The 19,691-nt window shown below is 47.3% G+C and overlaps 1 protein-coding gene across 1 annotated transcript in view; it reads left to right on the top strand.

The window, feature by feature from the left end:
• Window positions 1-19,691, top strand: part of LOC135920746 (uncharacterized) — a 29,667-nt gene that overhangs the window by 8,580 nt on the left and 1,396 nt on the right. The window contains exon 4 of the mRNA XM_070540395.1: window positions 15,221-15,438. Coding sequence (XP_070396496.1) covers window positions 15,221-15,438 — 218 coding nt within the window. The remainder of the gene's footprint in view (window positions 1-15,220; window positions 15,439-19,691) is intronic.

Below are 19,691 nucleotides of genomic sequence, written 5' to 3'. Positions count from 1 at the left end.
GCACACATAGGGAGTATCTCCCACACGCATAAGGACTTAAAAGGGCGTCTTGTTTGGCGAGTTGGTCACAATTCATCTTGGCTACTAGGCGCGAAAACACACACGACACAAGGCAGGAGACGGGACAGAGATGGGAGGATAGAGCTCTGTCCCATCTCCTTCCTTGTGGCGTGTGTGTTTTCGCGCCTAGTAGCCACGATGCATAAGGACTTGAAGGTATTGTACTTCTAGCGCAATACATGCTGAAAATTATCAGTTTGCAAAGCCACAAATAATAAATAAAATAAATAAATAAATAATAATAATCTGTATTTCTCTCTTTCCACAGAATACAGAATGAGAGCGGACGCAAGGGTAAAAGCCGCATGCAGCGGCTTGAAAAAAAACCCATTACGCCCCACATGACAGTATGACGAGCAACAGCTTAATCATGACAAACGCTGAGAAATTCTAGAAACATTGGAATACATTGCGAAATTTGTGAACGTACAAGGGCAAAAAATACAGTAGGGATCAGTAAGAAAATATACGTACGAAATTGACAACAGCCTCAGTGCATTTGTTAACATTGTGTGATGTAAGAAACAATAGCGCGACATACAAAAACAGAATGAAACACCGTATATTAGTGCAGGAGTGGCAAAACACTAATTAACTTATTTTTCGATATTTCTTCCAGGGAGATGTTATTACGTTCAAGTGTGTTAAGGTAACAGGGAAGTTTATAGGCGCTTGATTGAAATCGGTACACAGTCCGACAAAACGGTGTAGACCAAGCGGTGCAACGGCGTACATTGTACATGGGCACATTGCTTTGAAGGTTGAACAGTGTCAACATATCTGCGTTGTTTCTTCTAATAGCATTTTTGTACATAAGAATTAATCTGAAGGCTTAAAGATTAGGCACTTGAATGATGCTAAACTCGGAATAATAGCCTTCTGTGTGGGCATACCATGGTATGTTAGCAATTAATCTTATCGCACGTTTCTGGGTAAGAGTAATCTTGGATAAATTATGCTTCGTACTTGTGCCCCAGACAGTGTGGCAATAGTTAAGTATTGGAACTGAGAAAGCGTTGTAGATTAATAGTTTAATTTTTGTTGATAGCACATACCGTTGACGACATAGCACCCCATTCACTTTATTCATTTTTGATCTTACGTTATTAATTTGGGCATCCCAATTAGGCGATTCCGAGAAGGTTACTCCCAGACACTTGATAGTATGCACGATTTCAATATAGTTGTTCTCAAACTTAAGCATAATATCCTTTACCACTTTGTTTTTCGGCTTTAGTTTTGCTTGTGTTCACCTTTAGGTAATTTTCCTGCGACCACTGACACATGTATTGCAAAAACTCATTACCTCTAGAGGATAAGTCATTTTCTCTACTACCCGTAATGAGCACCGTAAGGTCATAAGCGTAGGCAGTAAGGTTCACCGCTAGCAAGCCATTTGAAGCCAAAAAGAAAAAAAAAGCATTACGTTTACGCTATACACTCTATAAATAGTTGCACCCTTTAGCGTGTAGGTTTGCGACACAACAATACTCATAATCCATGTTTCTTGCACTTCCTTTCGTGAAAACGCTGTGCTCGGTACTAGAAGCAGCGAGCTTGCCTAGTCCGTTGTCAACCACGTCGGCTAACATCGCGACGGCTTCCTGGAGACAGCATGTCATATACGCAGAATGTGCACGTATGCTAGAATTCACTGACCATGGAGGGTATGTTGATATACCCGATGAATGACGAACGAGGGTCCTATTTCGCGGAGACGCGATGTGTCTGACACATGGTCTCCCTTGTTTGGCCTTCGTTTCTTCTCGCTGGACACATCACCTTTCTCCGGTGTTGTGCTGTTCCGCGATGTGCATGCGCGCTTTAGGGCCACTCCGAGTGAAAAAGTAGATCGCTGGCTCCGCTTTCCTGTGCACTGTGGCTGCCGGTTGTTCTTAGACGCAAAATAGTGTGCTCTTTGCTCAGCGTGCGTGAGTAATAAATCGCCATGTTTGGGGCCAGCCTCCTACAGTTTAACAAGGAGATTACGCTACGTTTTTTTCTCTACTGCCGCATGAGTAGAACGGGCACTCTTTCCCAGAAGGGCATAGTGAAAAGAACATTTCACTCCACTCGACATTTTGAGAGAGTAAAACACTCCTTCCAAGAGCAAATCAGCCCCTTTACTGCAGCAATACTATCCCTAGTCTTTAGAGTGTAATAAACCTGTGTGAAGTAGCTGTCATTTCAATGCTCGCTGAGCCAACACGAAAGAACACTTAGTACACAGGAGCACAGCAGCTAACTATGGTAAATTTTGAAGGAAGGACGCATATGCATGCCATATGCATAGCCAGGGATTACGAGTATTCGAGTGCACCACTGCCATGCGTCACCACGGGAGCTCTTGCATTCAAAATTCCCACGATGACGCATGCATTGCGTCATAGCCGCATGTGTAGCTAATGAAGTTGAATCGAGTTAAATGTCTTTACCGCGAGTCGATCACGAACGAGCGAAGTCGGGCGCATCCCTCCAGTTTAATCGATTTGTGTTCGATTAAACATAAATCGATTTGGGATTTGACAAAGCTTTCCCTCAAGTCTAAATATTTTAAGGCAGTTTGTCGTGTACATATTATCGCCACGCACGCTTATATCGCCTTCCGTTCCTCTACCACGGTTGCGCTTTAAAACCACGGCGCTGCAAGTTTGCTTCAGAGACTTTCCTTTCCTCCCCTCTTTTCCGCCCTTAAACTGGCTCTCTTAACTACTACACGCAGAGACAAAGCAACAGCGCGCGCATTAGATCCTATAGATGAGATGAATATTTACAATTATTATTAGGGTTATAATTATACTCGAGCGCTGATTGCCGTGTTATAGTTTGTTAACGAAGCTTCCCCTCAGGTCTAAATATTTTAAGCCAGTTTGTCGTGTGCGTATCATGGACACGCATGCTTATATCGGCTTCCGTTTCCCTACCACGGCTGAGCTTTAAAACCACGGCGCTGCAATATTGCTTACCTCTCCTTTCCTCTTTTCCGCCCTTAAACTGGCTCTATTAACTACTACACGCAGAGACAAAGCAACAGCGCGCGCATTAGATCCTACATATTTCCTATAGATCAATAGATCTTATACGATCCTATAGATCCTACAGTTTTCCTAGTTTGTAAAGCCACTCGAGTTCACGCTGCTCCTCTGGCGGCCATTTTTCCAAGAAATTATGCCTTCCAACCACTCGACTGTCGCGGACATCATCAGTCCCTTTCGTCATAAGTATGAGGCTCGGAGCAGGAGCTATGGCGCTTGAAAGTAACCGGTGGCTTGGTGAACCAACCGACTGAGCTACCTTTCCGTGCAACATTGAAGGGTCATGAGTTCAAATCACATGTTATGTTCCTTTTTTCTTTTTTTTTCTTTCTTTTTAATGTCTTTTCCTTCATTTTATCGGTGTACGGAAACCCTCCTAAAAAAAGAAAAAAATATATATATCCTCAATTATGTGTGGCCACACATGTGCAAGTCATAAATACCAGGTTCTCTAGCCGAGTGCCATCCATGCGGTATAACCGAGCTCAGATTGGTCCACCTTAACTGATCAAATACGCAATGCCTCATAACGTCGAGCGTACCGGAATCTTGGAAAAATGCTAACATAATCCTAATCCATAAGAAAGGGGACGCCAAAGACTTGAAAAATTATAGACCAATCAGCTAACTGTCCGTTGCCTACAAACTATTTACCAAGGTAATCGCAAATAGAATCAGGAACACCTTAGACTTCTGTCAAGCAAAGGACCAGGCAGTATTCCGTAAAGGCTACTCAACAATAGATCATATTCACACTATCAATCAGGTGATAGAGAAATGTGCGGAATATAACCAACCCTTATATATAGCTTTCATTGATTACGAGAAAGCATTTGATTCTGTCGAAACCTCAGCAGTCATGGAGGCATTACGGAATCAGGGTGTAGACGAGCCATATGTAAAAATACTGAAAAATATCTATAGCGGCTCCACAGCCACCATAGTCCTCCATAAAGAAAGCAACAAAATCCCAATAAAGAAAGGCGTCAGGCAGGGAGATACGATCTCTTCAATGCTATTCACAGCGTGTTTACAGGAGGTATTCAGAGACCTGGATTGGGAAGAAATGGGGATAAAAGTTAATGGAGAATACCTTAGTAACTTGCGATTCGCTGACGATATTGCCTTGCTTAGTAACTCAGGGGACCAACTGCAGTGCATGCTCACTGACCTGGAGAGGAAAAGCAGAAGAGTGGGTCTAAAAATTAATCTGCAGAAAACTAAAGTAATGTTTAACAGCCTCGGAAGAGAACAGCAGTTTACAATAGGCAGCGAGGCACTGGAAGTCGTAAAGGAATACATCTACTTAGGGCAGGTAGTGACTGCGGATCCGGATCACGAGACAGAAATAATCAGAAGAATAAGAATGGGCTGGGGTGCGTTTGGCAGGCATTCTCAGATCATGAACAGCAGGTTGCCATTATCCCTCAAGAGAAAAGTGTATAATAGCTGTGTCTTACCAGTACTCACCTACGGGGCAGAAACCTGGAGGCTTACGAAAATGGTTCTACTCAAATTGAGGACGACGCAACGAGCTATGCAAAGAAGAATGATAGGTGTAACGTTAAGGGATAAGAAAAGAGCAGATTGGATGAGGGAACAAACGCGAGTTAATGACATCTTAGTTGAAATCAAGAAAAAGAAATGGGCATGGGCAGGACATGTAATGAGGAGGGAAGATAACCGATGGTCATTAAGGGTTATGGACTGGATTCCAAGGGAAGGGAAGCGTAGCAGGGGACGGCAGAAAGTTAGGTGGGCGGATGAGATTAAGAAGTTTGCAGGGACGGCATGGCCACAATTAGTACATGACCGGGGTTGTTGGAGAAATCTGGGAGAGGCCTTTGCCCTGCAGTGGGCGTAACCAGGCTGATGATGATGATGATGATGATGATGATGAACTGATCAAATAGGGCACCACTGTAGGTTAAATGAGGCGTACAACTCCTGCGGGACCCGCCGTGGTTGCTCAGTGTTTATGGTGTTAGACTGCTGAGCACGAGGTCGCGGGATCGGACCCCGGCCACGGCGGCCGCATTTCGATGGGGGCGAAATGCGAAAACACCCGTGTACTTAGAATTAGGTGCACGTTAAAGAACCCCAGGTGGTCAAAATTTTCGGAGTCCTCCACTACGGCGTGCATAATCAGAAAGTGGTTTTGTCACGTAAAACCCCATAATTTAATTTTTAATATAACTCCTGCGGGGACGGTAGAGTATCCGTCTCCAGTGCAAGAGGACCGTGATTCAAATCCCGGCGCCGCGCAATTATCCACCGGAAAATAAAAAAAAACCGTGTGTTGAGAAAATTGCACAAACAGGCCTGGAGTGCGGCCTGATCCCGGTGACCAGAACTGGTAACGCACTCTCTCACCAGAGCAGGATTGGCCACCCTGGTGCAGTACTTGGCCACAACCTCCTATATGAATACAACAATCAAACCCCGGCCCTCAGTCCCCAGCAGCCGCGAAGCAACTGACCACGGCGGCGGTCGGATCTGTGACGCTGCAGAGGGTGCTAAGAATCACTGGCTCCGGACAGGCCGCCATTGGAATCTGAACCTGGCAACGTTTAACGTTAGAACGCTATCTAGTGAGGCGAGTCTAGCAGTGTTATTGGAGGAATTAGAGGGTAGTAAATGGGATATTATAGGGCTCAGTGAGGTTAGGAGGACAAAAGAAGCATATACAGTGCTAAAAAGCGGGCATGTACTGTGTTACCGGGGTTTAGCGGAGAGACGAGAACTAGGAGTCGGATTCCTGATTAATAAGGAAATAGCTGGTAACATACAGGGATTCTAAAGCATTCACGAGAGGGTGGCAGGTCTTGTTGTGAAACTTAATAAGAAGTACAAATTGAAGGTGGTACAGGTCTATGCCCCTACATGCAGTCATGATGACCAGGAAGTCGAAAGCTTTTATGAAGACGTAGAATCGGCGATGGGTAAAGTCAAAAGAAAATACACTATACTGATGGGCGAATTCAATGCCAGGGCAGGCAAGAAGCAGGCTGGAGACAAGTCAGTGGGGGAATATGGCTTAGGCTCTAGGAATAGCAGAGGAGAATTATTAGTAGATTTTGCAGAACAGAATAATATGCGGCCAATGAATACCTTTTTGCGCAAGCGGGTTAGTCGAAAGTGGACGTGGAGGAGCCCGAATGGTGAGACTAGAAATGAAATCGACTTCATACTCTGCGCGAACCCTGGCATCATACAAGATGTAGACGTGCTCGGCAAGGTACGCAGCAGTGACCATAGGATGGTAAGAACTCGGATTAGCCTAAACTTGAGGAGGGAACGGAAGAAACTGGTACACGAGAAGCCAATCAATGAGTTAGCGGTAAGAGGGAAACTAGAGGAATTCCGGATCAAGCTACAGAACAGGTATTCGGCTTTAACTCAGGAAGAGGACCTTAGTGTTGAAGCAATGAAAGACAATCTCATGGGCATCATTAAGGAGTACGCATTAGAAGTCGGTGGTAACGCCGTTAGACAGGAAACCAGTAAGCTATCGCAGGAAACGAAAGATCTCATCAAGAAACGCCAATGTATGAAAACCTCTAACCCTACAGCTAGAATAGAACTGGCAGAACTTTCGAAGTTAATCAACAAGCGTAAGACAGCGGACATCAGGAGCTATAATATGGATAGAATTGAACGGGCTCTCAGGAACGGAAGAAGCCTAAAAACAGTGAGGAAGAATCTAGGAATAGGTAATAATCAGATGTGTGCGTTAAGAGACAAAACCGGCGATATCGTTACTAATATGGATGAGATAGTTCACGTGGCTGAGGAGTTCTATAGAGACTTATACAGTACCAGTGGCACCCACGAGGATAGTTGAAGAGAAAATAGCCTAGAGGAATTCGAGATCCCACAGGTAACGCCAGAAGAAGTAAAGAAAGCCTTAGGAGCTATGCAAAGGGGGAAGGTAGCTGGGGAGGATCAGGTAACTGCAGATTTGTTGAAGGATGGTGGTCAGATTGTTCGAGAGAAACTGGCCACCCTGTATACGCAATGCCTCATAACCTCGAGCGTACCGGAATCTTGGAAGAACGCTAACATAATCCTAATCCATAAGAAAGGGGACGCCAAAGACTTGAAAAATTATAGACCGATCAGCTTACTGTCCGTTGCCTACAAAGTATTTACTAAGGTAATCGCAAATAGAATCAGGAACACCTTAGACTTCTGTCAACCAAAGGACCAGGCAGGATTCCGTAAAGGCTACTCAACAATAGACCACATTCACACTGTCAATATCAATCAAGTGATAGAGAAATGTGCAGATTATAGCCAACCCTTATATATAGCTTTCATTGATTATGAGAAAGCGTTTGATTCAGTCCAAACCTCAGCAGTCATGGAGGCATTACGGAATCAGGGTGTAGATGAGCCATATGTAAAAATACTGGAAGATATCTATAGCGGCTCCACAGCCACCGTAGTCCTCCACAAAGAAAGCAACAAAATCCCTATAGAGAAAGGCGTCAGACAGGGAGATACGATATCTCCAATGCTATTCACAGCATGTTTACAGGAGATATTCAGACACCTGGACTGGGAAGAATTAGGCATAAGGGTTAACGGGGAATACCTTAGTAACTTGCAATTCGCTGATGATATTGACTTGCTTAGTAACTCAGGAGACCAATTGTAATGCATGCTCACTGACCTGGAGAGGCAATGCAGAAGGGTGGGTCTGAAAATTAATCTGCAGAAAACTAAAGTATTGTTTAACAGTCTCGAAAGAGAACAGCACTTTACGATAGGTAGCGAAGCACTGGAAGTGGTAAGGGAATACATCTACTTAGGGCAGGTAGTGACCACGGATCCGGATCATGAGACTGAAATAACCAGAAGAGTAAGAATGGGTTGGGGTGCGTTTGGCAGGCATTCTCAAATCATGAACAGCAGGTTGCCACTATCCCTCAAAAGGAAAGTGTATAACAGCTGTGTGTTACCAGTACTCACATATGCGGCAGAAACCTGGAGGCTTACGAAAAGGGTTCTGCTGAAATTGAGGACGACGCAACGAGCTATGGAAAGAAGAATGATGGGTGTAACGTTAAGGGATAAGAAAAGAGCAGATTGCGTGAGGCAACAAACGCGGGTAAACGACATCTTAGTTGAAATCAAGAAAAAGAAATGGGCATGGGCCAGACATGTAATGAGGAGGGAAGATAACCGATGGTCACTTAGGGTTACGGACTGGATTCCAAGGGAAGGGAAGCGTAGCAGGGGGCGGCAGAAGGTTAGGTGGGCGGATGACATTAGGACGTTTGCAGGGACAACATGGCCAGAATTAGTACATGACCGGGGTAATTGGAGAAGTATGGGAGAGGCCTTTGCCCTGCAGTGGGCGTAACTAGGCTGATGATGATGATGATGGCTTGGGATCAATCCAGAGCGCTTGGTTTTAGCATACTCATATGCAGCATATTGCGTTTGATTTTGCGACTGGCTCGTAATGATCTCAATCCTGTTAATCGTTGTACTGGATTACACATGTTGCATTCACAAAATTAATTATTCTATTCAATTATTCGTTCGTGTGGAAAAGCTTTTTTGGTTGTTTCGAGACGTCCGGAACAGTTCGGGACGCTTTTCTGGCCACGGAAGGAAAGTGGCTTTCATTCAGGACGTCTAGTCGGGCGCGTAGAATCTCTTTCCTACCGATACTTAGAAAACATATTTGTTTTTTGATAAGGTATTCACAGAAAACGGCTTTTTCTCGCAGAAACATTGCGTTTCGTACTCATCAAAGTCATTTACGCGTTTCTTTAAAATATGCTTATGAAACTCACACTATTAGGAGCAACTTATGTCTCCCTCGTATAGAAACTCCTTTGCAAGATACCCCGTTTGTTGCGCCTGCATCCTTTTCATGAAGATTCTGCATATCCTTAAAGAAGCACCTTCTATGTGAAATACTCTAAGGTGACTGACAGGATTGTCTACATAGGTAGCACTACAGATGAAGACTAAAAATTACTAAGTGCATGGACGATATTCTCAAGAGCACTTGAATATATGGTAGTTTAGGTTCCTCTAAATATTTCAATATTACTCAATGTGCTGTAGGAGGACGTGTTGGCACAAAACGGTGTACGTTCTTGCTATAGATTACCCAAACTACCCTTTAGCAAACGTACAAGCCATTCAGCGCCTCATTCTGCCGCTAGAGCATGTTGGAATGCGCAATATTAGAAACCGCATAGGAAATTATGCTGAGCCTGACTTATAGCTATACTACATGTTGGAACTTATAGCGTTGATGCCAAACATGAAATTCTGTGGCTAAACATGCCCCCAGGCTAAGCAATATTATTGTAATGATGAAGAAGAGCACAAGGATAAGGCCAGCGAGGTCGTCTGTTCCATGCCTGCACTGCAACCAGTGGTCTTGCCGGATGGGCAGTGCTTAGGACGAGTGTGAGAAGTTGGGGCAACCAGCTGTTCCGGCTCTTCGTCACCTGCTTTCTCGGATACGAACGGACGCTCCATGTGAACTGTTCAATACACCCCAAATACAATTGCTTAAAGGTGCGGGGTTTGCGAAAACATCTACACCTCATAACTCCGGTCTCAGACTCTGCCTCCCGTCATGCCTGACTCTCCCAAGCCGACGTCACCGCCACTCTTCATTGCCTGCTCTGGCGCTGTCCCGCAAAGCCATCCAGCGGTTTTCAGTGGTACGGATGAGCAGGACGTCAATGACTGGTTGTCTAACTACGAGCGGGTGAGCTTGTACAATCAATCTAACGATACCGCCAAGTTAAATGCCGTCATCTTCTACCTTGCGAGAGTGGCTCATATGTGGTTTAAGAATCACGAAGCCGACTTTCAGTCCTGGTCTGCGTTGAAGACGAGTTTCGCTGAAGATTTCGGTTGCCCCACCATCCCCAAGTTGCGCGCCGAGCAGTGGGTACGAGAGCGAGCGCAGCAACCCGGTGATACATTCACCTGGTATATTGAAGAGGTTCATGACCTATGCAAACGTTTGGATGCTTCTATGCCCGAAAATGACAAATTCAAGCACATATTTGAAGCACATAGGAAAATTTTTAATCTACATAAACTCGCCCAACTACAAACTAGACCACCACTATATAGCACAAGATACTTCGAAGACTGGGCAGTACCGACACCACGCTCAAACTATGGGAAACAGTGTCTGAGGTATACATTACCCACACTCCTAAACTATTACAATTCGGTTGGTTTCAATCTGTTCTCTTCCTCTCTCAATGAGCTCCGGCTGATGTACGCGATTGATTTGTAATACTTCTATGACCATTATATGTATATTTTTTTTGATGATCTTCGTGACTTCTTGACTAATGTATATGATGTGCAAAATTATGTATGTACGGTATAATGCGTATATTTGAATGAAAGAATGTGATGCTGCCTCTGCCCAAATGAGGGATGGGGGACTTGTCAAGCTGTTCAATGGACAGCTTTTTTTCCTCCACCCCTCCATCTGTATCTTACAAGATCTGTACCTTACAAGATGGAAAATAAACTTTCATTTCATTTCATATTGAAGGGCATCGCCGATGACATTTTCAGGGCCATCGGCGATGACAAAGAGTCCTCGCACCGTAGCTGAGCTCACAAATTGTGCCAAAGCTACGACGAGTTGAGGAGGCAGCGCGATTTGACCAGGCGCCCCTCAGTGACTGAAGAGGCCATCTCTTCCATGATAGTCTTCTCTGATCGCTCGGCCCTGCTCACACGAATTTTAGCTTTCCCACCGGCGGAAGTTGGACGTCAGCTTCCTCTACCACCCTTCGCGGAGCTACCGGAACAGCAGCCGATGCCGCAACAACCTCCTACACACGTCGCCCCTACGCTGTAGGGTGGTATTAAAGACCAAGTTGCCGAGGCTCTACCAATGCAGCATCAGCAGTACCCTGTCGCCGCGCCACTTACGTACGCATTCCTCACCGCGCATCCTCCTCGTCAACCACTCGTTGCGCTGCATTCACGGTCGCTACCACCCTTTCATCATCCCGTTCAATGACCTGCTCCTGCTCTTGCTAATCCTTGGCGCACGCAAGACAACAGGCCCATATGTTATGCCTGCGGTATTCACGGCCATGTTGCACGACTCTGCCGCCGCCGCATGTTGCACTCTGGGGGTTTGTGCAGTCGCCTTCTTACGCCGACCAGCAAGCTTTCCACGACACTTATTTTAGTCGGCAGTCGAACAGGCCACCAGCCGAGCGCCCGGTACTCACACGTCGTCCACCTTCCACGTGTGGCCGCTAGTTGTCCCCCATGCGTAGGCTCCCTTCACCCACGCAAGAGCAACACTAAGCACCGCAGTTCAGGAGGCAGCAACTGCGTCGCCATCGATCTGTACAAGTCCTCGATTGTCGTGCTCCATAGTTGTCGACCTTACTGTTGGCGGCGTCCCTACCTATGCGCTAATTACTACTAGAGCAGCCGTGTCCATCCTAAATGAACGCCGCTCTAGCGCTTTACGAGAAGTTACGGCGCCACTTTATGGGTTTTCTCCTCGCACAGCAAGCGCCCAACCACTACAGCCCATCAAGAATCTCCTTCTCTCTCTCTCTCAGCAGGATGCACAGCTAGAGTTGTTATTCAGGGCGTTCTCAACATTGTGGAGGTTGTGGTTCTGCTGTCCTGCTACCACGACGCGATACTTGGGTAGGACTTTCTTTCGCGAAGTAATGCCGTAATCAATTGTACCCGTGCTGAAGTCGAATTATCGCCTCTGTGTGACGTGCGCCTTGTCGGCGCCACAGCTCTTCCCTTTAACCTAGTCCTTCGGGAAGACATCGCCATACCTCCGTACTCGTCTGCCGTTGACCCCGTCTTCTGCGGTGCCGTCTCTGAAGGTGTTGTCCTCTTCACTCCTTCGGAACTCCTCATAACCCACAAAGACGTTCCGCTCCTTTTCACCACACTTGACATTTCAGCTTGTTTCAACTCCATCGTTGTCTCCACTCCGCTTCCTACAGTACATGGCCGTGTTCAGCCTCTTGACGACATGTTTATAACCGACGTGCCGGATGCTTCGTATGCAGAGCTCACTGACTTCCATGCCCTTTCCACTTCTTCTCCGCCATCCCCTAATTTATTCACGCCTTTCATTGCAGATGACCCTACTTCCGAGCAGCGCTCCCAGCTTCTCCACTTTGCCCAGTTCCGTTCTTCTATTGATGTCACTGAGCGTACTCTGGGTCGCACGACATCTGTCAGCCACCACATCGACACTGGCTCAAACGCGCCATGGCGGCATCGTCCGTACCGCGTCTCCCCCAAGGAGCTTCAGGTGATCAGTGAGCACGTGGACGACATGCTTCAGCGCGCCGTCATTTGACCTTCCAGTAGCCCATGGGCAGCACTGGTGGTTCTCGTCAGAAAACGAAAGATGTTTCCATTCGGTTCTGCGTTAACTATCGCCGTCTTAATAAGATAACGCGAAAAGACATCTACCATCTACCGCGCATTGACGACGCTCAGGACAGCTTGCTAGGCGCTGAATTCTTCTCTTCGTTGGATTTATGCTGGGGCTACTGGCAGGTCCCGATGTCAGCAGTTAGTCGCCCTAAAACAGCATTCATTACTCCAGAAGGTTTATACGGATTTAATGTGATGCCATTTGGCCTATGCAATGCGCTTGCTACGTTTGAACGAATGATGGACAATATCATGAGCGGCCTAAAATGGAGCACGTGTTTATGCTGCCTCAGCGACATCCTTGTGTTCGCCTCTGATTTCAGCACGCATCTTCTTCGCCTTTGGCAAGTGCTGACGTCCTTGACCAGCGCAGTCCTGCAACTGAACTTGAAGAAGTTTCAGTTCCCCGCACACAAGCTCATGATTGTAGGTCACGTCTTCTCACAAGACGGCATTTGCCCCGACACATCAAAACTTCGCGCTGTGGGAGAGTTTCCTAAACCTAAGACACTCAAAGAACTTCGCACCTTCGTCGGCCTCTGTTCTTCCTTATGACCCTACGTTCGCAATTTTGCCTCGATTATATTACCGCTGACACAACTCCTAAGTGGCGCCAACGACCCATCCTCCTGGTCTACTGAATGCGACACCACGTCCGTGACCTTACGCCATCTCCTGGTTACGCCATCTCCTGGTCAGCGCACGACTGGCTTACGCCAGTCGTGCGCTGACCAAAGCGGAACGTAATTACAGCGTCACAGAAAAAGAATGCCTGGCCATCGTTTTGGCACTCGGGAAGTTTCGCCCTTATTCATACGGCAGGCCTTTCAATGTGGTTACTGGCCATCACGCCCTTTGTTGGTTATACTCTTTAAAAGACCCGTATGGACGCCTTGCCCGCTGGACTCTCCGCATTCAAGAATACGACATACACGTCATCTACCGCTCAAGTCGCAAGCTCACTGACGCTGACGCTCTGTGCCTCTCTCCGCTGCCAGCCGACACGACTCCCTCTCCCCCACTGATGCGGTATCCTCGGTCGACATCGACACTTTCACATCAGAACAGCGCAAGGATCCTTGGGTGGCCTCTATTTTGGACCTCTTATTGGCTCGCCTGCATATCCCATCTCCCGTTCCCTGCGTCATCAGGCTACCCATTTTGCTGTCCGAGATAACCTCTTGTATCGACGCAACTACCAGCCCAATACTCGCAAGCGGCTCCTGGTTATCCCTAGGACTTTTCGTTCCGACATTTGCGCATCGTTTCCTACTGACCCACAATGTGCACACGCAGGCGTATTGAAGACGTATAAATGCATGCGGCAACGTTACTACAGGTGAGGAATGTTTGCTTTTGTCCTAAAGTATGTCCGCTCGTGCGAGCAATGCCAGCGCCGCAAATATCCGCCTCATCCGGGCCACGTTTTATTGCCGCCACTTCCGTGCCCTGCTCGTGCCTTCGACCATGTGGGAATCGACCTGTACGGTCCGCTACAACTAACACCCGCTTGCAAATGATGGATTATAGTCACAGTTGATTACCTTACATGCTATGCTGAAACTGCTGCTCTACCTGCAGCGACCACCAGTGACGCTTCATCCTTTCTCCTCCATCGTTTCAGTTTTCCTCATGGCCCACCACGGGGCCTGCTGAGGGATAGAGGCCATGTGTTTTTTTCTCAGGAGGTTCAAGCTCTGCTTGCTGAATGCTGCATAGTTCATCGGACTACTACGGCGTACCATCTTCAAACTAACGGGCTTATGGAGCATTTCCGTCGCACTCCTGGTGATATGGTCCCCATGTACGTTTCATCGGAGCATACAAACTGGGACACCATCCTTCCTTTGGCACGTACGCATATAGTACGGCTGCACAAAGTACTACAGGATTTTCTCCATACTTTCTTCTTTACGGTCGCAATCCTTCCCTTACCGTGGATACGGTTTTGCTTTATAAACCAGACACGTCAGATTGGGCTCCCGTTTCAGCCATCGCCCGATACGCCGAGGAATGCCGTCAATTAGCCCGAAAGTTCACCTCCGCCGACCAACAACGGCAAAAAGCCAACCGGGATGGCGACGCTACGAATCCGAACTTCGCTCCCGGCACACTTCACTTGTTGTCCACGCCAGGACTATCGACCAAACATCTCTCGCCGTATGATGGACCATACCGCATCGTCGAACGAACCTCTCCGTTGAAATATGTCATGGAGTCGCTGACACCTACATCCGATAAGTGCCGCCGTGGACGGGATGTTGTTCACGTTCCCCGCCTGAAACAATTTTATGACCCGCTCGTGTCTACGTCGTACGTCGCAAGGATGGGTGCGCTTTTGCACCGGGGGTAATTGTAATGAGGAAAGAGTAGCACAAGGACAAGGCCACTGAGGTTGTCTGTTCCATGCCTGCAGTGCAAGTAATGGGCCAGCCGGATCGCGAGTGCTTAGCACGAGTGTGAGCCGTTAGGGTAAGCAGCTGTTCCTGCTATGCGTCATCTACTTTCTCGGTTACGAAGAGACGCTACCATCTGAACTGTTCAGTACACCCCATTACATTATCTACATGAGTGCCTGAATGGTACCCGAGGCACTGCCGACTAAATGTGACTTACTTTTTGAATGTGACACAGTGTAGGGCTGAAATCGATGCCAAATTCTGTGCTCTACACCTGCATTTCTCACGCAGGTATCTCACCACGCTACTGACGTGCTCCGTCTGAGAGCCCTTATGCGCTACGGAGGATACTACTGCGACAAAGACGTGTTCGTGATTCAATCCCTGCGACGCTTCTTGCGATACGAGGCAAGCCTCAACTTTGAGAACGGAGTCATCATGGGAAACATGGTGATGTTCTTTCACAAGAATTCGCGCTTCCTTCGTCTCTACCTAGACACCTACCGCCGGTAAGTCGGATGGTACAGCTGTACTACTTTACTACTACGGATACTACTTTCTCCCCTGAGAAGCGGGTTCGATGGTTCGGAGCGAATAGAATCGCCCTAGTATAGGAGCCTACAGCCAACATAACCGACTCCGGAGAAAGGGAAAAACAGGCTACTGCACAGCGCTCATGCATCGAAGCGGAAACCGCTCACGCGCCGCCATGATCCAGCAATTTGATGTTTGCTAGTTTACCAGACGAATGTCCAACTTAAGCGCTAACGTAGCGAAAAAAAAAACATACGCAACACGATTGTATATTGAGGTGGAGCAATGAAGGCTCCTGGTATTTAAGAGGGTTGTCTTCTATGGTACGGTGCAGGTGAAGTTGAGTTCTCAGTGTGAATCAACAGCAGGCATGGATGACAAGAGGCGATTCAGAGAAGAACCCAATGTGGAAAGGCTTAGGCAGTCGATAAGTTAGCTAGCTTGGGGGTCCACACACTTACTCTCTCACACACACACATAATTAAATAAAGGAGAAGAAAAATATTGGGTCTTTTTAGGAAAGAAATAATGAATGAAGCGCACATAAAATCTATGCAAAAATCAAGTGCAGATGCTTATTGTTGCATTAATATGGAAGTAGCTGTAGAATATTATAAGTTTATTTCTGCATATGTGTGAATAATCGCACATGCCACAATGCGAATTCCAACATGGCGGAGCCTTTGCGAGTGTAACATTCTTGACCACGCACGTAGTTATCTAAAATTGTGTTTTATTTCAAATATTCTGCCATCTTCTCGCAGGTACATTTGGCAAGAGTTCTTACAACTATGTAAGACTAAAAAAACATGGTCGCAAGAAATGCATATCCCGGAAAATAACATAAACAATGGTTGTACGAAGCAATGTACTTTTCAGCAATATCTTCGAAGCGACCAAAGAAACATTGGAGGACGCTTAAGCTTCGCCTTCAAGAGTGGAACTTGACAGCGTTCCCGTCGACCCGCCAAGGGGTGTAAGACAATGGGCTACGGGGCAGCCATCATTTACGAGGCGCCCCGCATCGGACGCGGTGAGCGTCGATCAACGCAGCGTTCGGCGCAGCAACGAAACGTGCGCCTGAGCAAGCACAACGAACCCTAAGAACTCGGTGTCTCGGAGGGGGAAATGATGCACGCCAGCCAAACGTCGTGATCGGCACGGGCAGAGAGCTAGACAGATAGTAATCTAAAGAAAGGATGATAGTGATCAAAGGAAAGGAACGATGCTTGGTTCTGCAACCCGTCAGGGAGCACGGCGAAGCGTCATCAGGGGAGTGGGAATGGCTAGTGAAAGATGATAGAGAAAGAGGGAGGATGTGGCCTAATAAATTACACTATGCCCCACAGGTGGCAGTCCTCAGTAAAGTTGCCAGCGTTGTAGCGGGCGGTTATAGGGTGTCTATTCCCGTGGAACATATAAACTCCAGCAGGCTTCGCAGCGCAGGGAGCTGTGGACACACTGGGAACAGCAGGTCAGTCTCTGTGGCCGCTGGAAGGCCGTGGCGTCTGTAGGTGTTGATCACTGAGGAGCGTTCCTTCGCCAAGGATGGGCAAGCACAGAGAAGGTGCTCCAGAGTCTCGGGCTCCCCGCACCCATTGCAGGCAGGCGACGTGGCGCGGCCCTTGGCGTACAGCCGGGCCGCAGTCCAGGTGCAGCCAGTCCGCAAGCGCAGGAGTGTGCATCGTTCTCTTCTGGAGAGGCCGTTCTCTGGAAGTGGCTTGGGGGCCCTGCCACTAGCCACTCGGGGGTCCGGGTGAATGGAGGTGAGCAGGCACCGTAGCCGATGTCTCGTGTAGTCCGAAGCCGCTACCGCTCTGGTAACCGGGACTCAATCATGATGGGCAGCTTTGCCGTAGGTATCCGCCTCCTCGTTACCGGCTACCCCGAAATGCGAGGGCAGCCAGTGGAAGGATATTGGGACTCCGGTGGTGGCTAGAGCCGTTAACTTGGCAAGCAGCAGCACCACTGTAAGTCATGCCCGCCGAGGGTTGACGAGGGCCTGGAGCGCTGGCTTGGAGTCGCACACCACCGCCACCGGCTGCTGGGGAAGGTGCTCAGCAAGGAGGTCGGCAGCCAGGTGCAGCCCCGCGAGCTCAGCCGCAGTAGAGCTTGCTGCAAACGGGAGCCTACACTGCCTGTGACAGGCGAGAGTTGGAACTGTGCATGACACTGCTGCCGACCCGCTTAACTAAAGAAAGGAAGGACGCTTGACTCTGCAACCCGTGAGAGAGCAAGGCGAAGCGTCGTCAGGGGAGAGAGAGTCCGGGCCGCGACCAGCCTCGCACCGGTCCTCGCACAGCCCCAATGCGCGCGCGGCGCGCCATTTGTCGGGGCAGCGCCGTACATGGAGAGGAGGGGGGGTCTTCTGTGTTTGCCGCAAGATGACTCTGCGTGTGTGGAAAGCGCAGAATAAATGTAGCGGAAACGCACTTCGCTACTCGCGTAATTGCGACTTCTGTAAGTTACATGTTCATAATTGCCGATATACACCGCAGTACAACTTTCCACGGCTCGTTTCCAAGGCAACACCGCATTCACTAGAGGCGTGTTTGTACGGCTTCGAAGCATCGAACTCGTGGCTGAGTGGTAGCGTCTCCGTATCACACTCCGGAGACATTGGTTCGATTCCCACCCAGCCCATCTTGGAAGTTGCTTTTTATTTACAAAGTGCCTGCCGTTATTTGTCGCTCACGGCCAACGCTGCGGACGCCGACACAGAAGACATCGGCGTTTCTGCGACACCAGCTATTAACGCTGTCGCGTTAAAAAGGAGGTTTGCAGTCACCTTAGCATACGCTAAGGGCGACGAAGGCGAAAGCCTGGGTGATCACGAGATATTCGAGAAGTTCATTGACATTCTCATTCGAAAGCGTTGTTACTTCATGTGACTTGTATGCTCCATTTAAAGGTCGCTCGTTCGAGTGGCTTCATTACCTCTACCCTAATTGAAAGTGCCTTTACTGCCTTTGCCTTAACACCAATGGTCATAGTCTCCACCATTACTGCACCCATAGACGTGGACGCTTCCAGGTTAACCACGATCATTCGTGCGTCCTCGGAACTAACAATTGTGCTGATAATTTGTGCCTAATGCTCGATTTGTACTTTAAGTAAACCACATTTCATAATGTGCAATGTAATGACAGAAGCTTGTTAACGTTTTGAATAATCTACATTGTGATCATAGTTTTAAATTTCTGAGGGAAGGTGACTGTTTTTATTTCCCGAGTTATTCGAGAAGTATTTCATATTTAATTTTTTATTTATTTATTTATTTATTTAGCAAATACTGCCGGCCTGTATTACAAGCCTTAGGCAGGAGTGGGGTACATAAGTAACAGGAACAAAGAAATCGTACATTGCAACAAAACAACGAGACTCGGCTGGAGTGCAAAACACAGTAGAATAAAAAAAAAACACTCGATTCAAAACGAATTGCATGTGTGCCCTATTGTTCACTCAGGGCTTGTAAAAACAAGATAACCGTTTCGGAACTGACCACGTTTCCAGGCAGATCGTTCCATTGAACAATGGTACGGGGGAAAAATGAGTATTTAAAAACATTTGTTTTGCACAAAATTGCGCCGACTTTTTTGGAATGATAGGAACGCGTAGGGCGGTGGGAAATGGGCTCAACTAGAATGCCTTCCTCTAGTTTTATTGTATTATGACAATATAAGTAAAATAATTTTAGTCGTTCGCGGTGACGTCGGATGTCCAACTGTTCGAGTCCTGCGGTGTGCAGCAGGGCTGTTGGGCTTATACTCCAGCTGTAACAATTAAATATGAACCTGACTGCCTTGCGTTGGACATTTTCTAGTTTCGCTTTGTTACTTTCGGTCCAGGGATCCCATACTGCCGCAGCATATTCTAATAGCGGTCGTACATAGGTTTTATAGGCTAAAAGCTTTATTTCCTGAGTAGATTGAGCTAGTGTTCTCCTCAAGTAATGCAGTTGTCTTAGGGCTTTTTTTTCGATATACGAGATATGTGCATTCCATCGAAGATCAGAGGTTATGTGAATTCCTAAGTATTTAAAGGTATTTACGACTAAGAGAGGTTTGTTGGCTATGCGATATGTAAAACTTAAGGGATTCTTTTTCCGTGTGACAGTCATTGCTACGGTCTTTTTCAAATTCACAGTCATTTGCCACGTCGAGCACCAGTTTTCAATTGTAGATAGCGAATCGCTTAAAAGAAGTTGATCGTTAGGACTAGAAATTTC

The sequence above is a fragment of the Dermacentor albipictus genome, chromosome 6 (assembly GCF_038994185.2).
Source record: "Dermacentor albipictus isolate Rhodes 1998 colony chromosome 6, USDA_Dalb.pri_finalv2, whole genome shotgun sequence".
NCBI classification, from domain to species: domain Eukaryota; kingdom Metazoa; phylum Arthropoda; class Arachnida; order Ixodida; family Ixodidae; genus Dermacentor; species Dermacentor albipictus.
The sequence above is the reverse complement of the archived record's forward strand: the minus strand, read 5'-3'. Positions and strand labels throughout refer to the sequence as shown.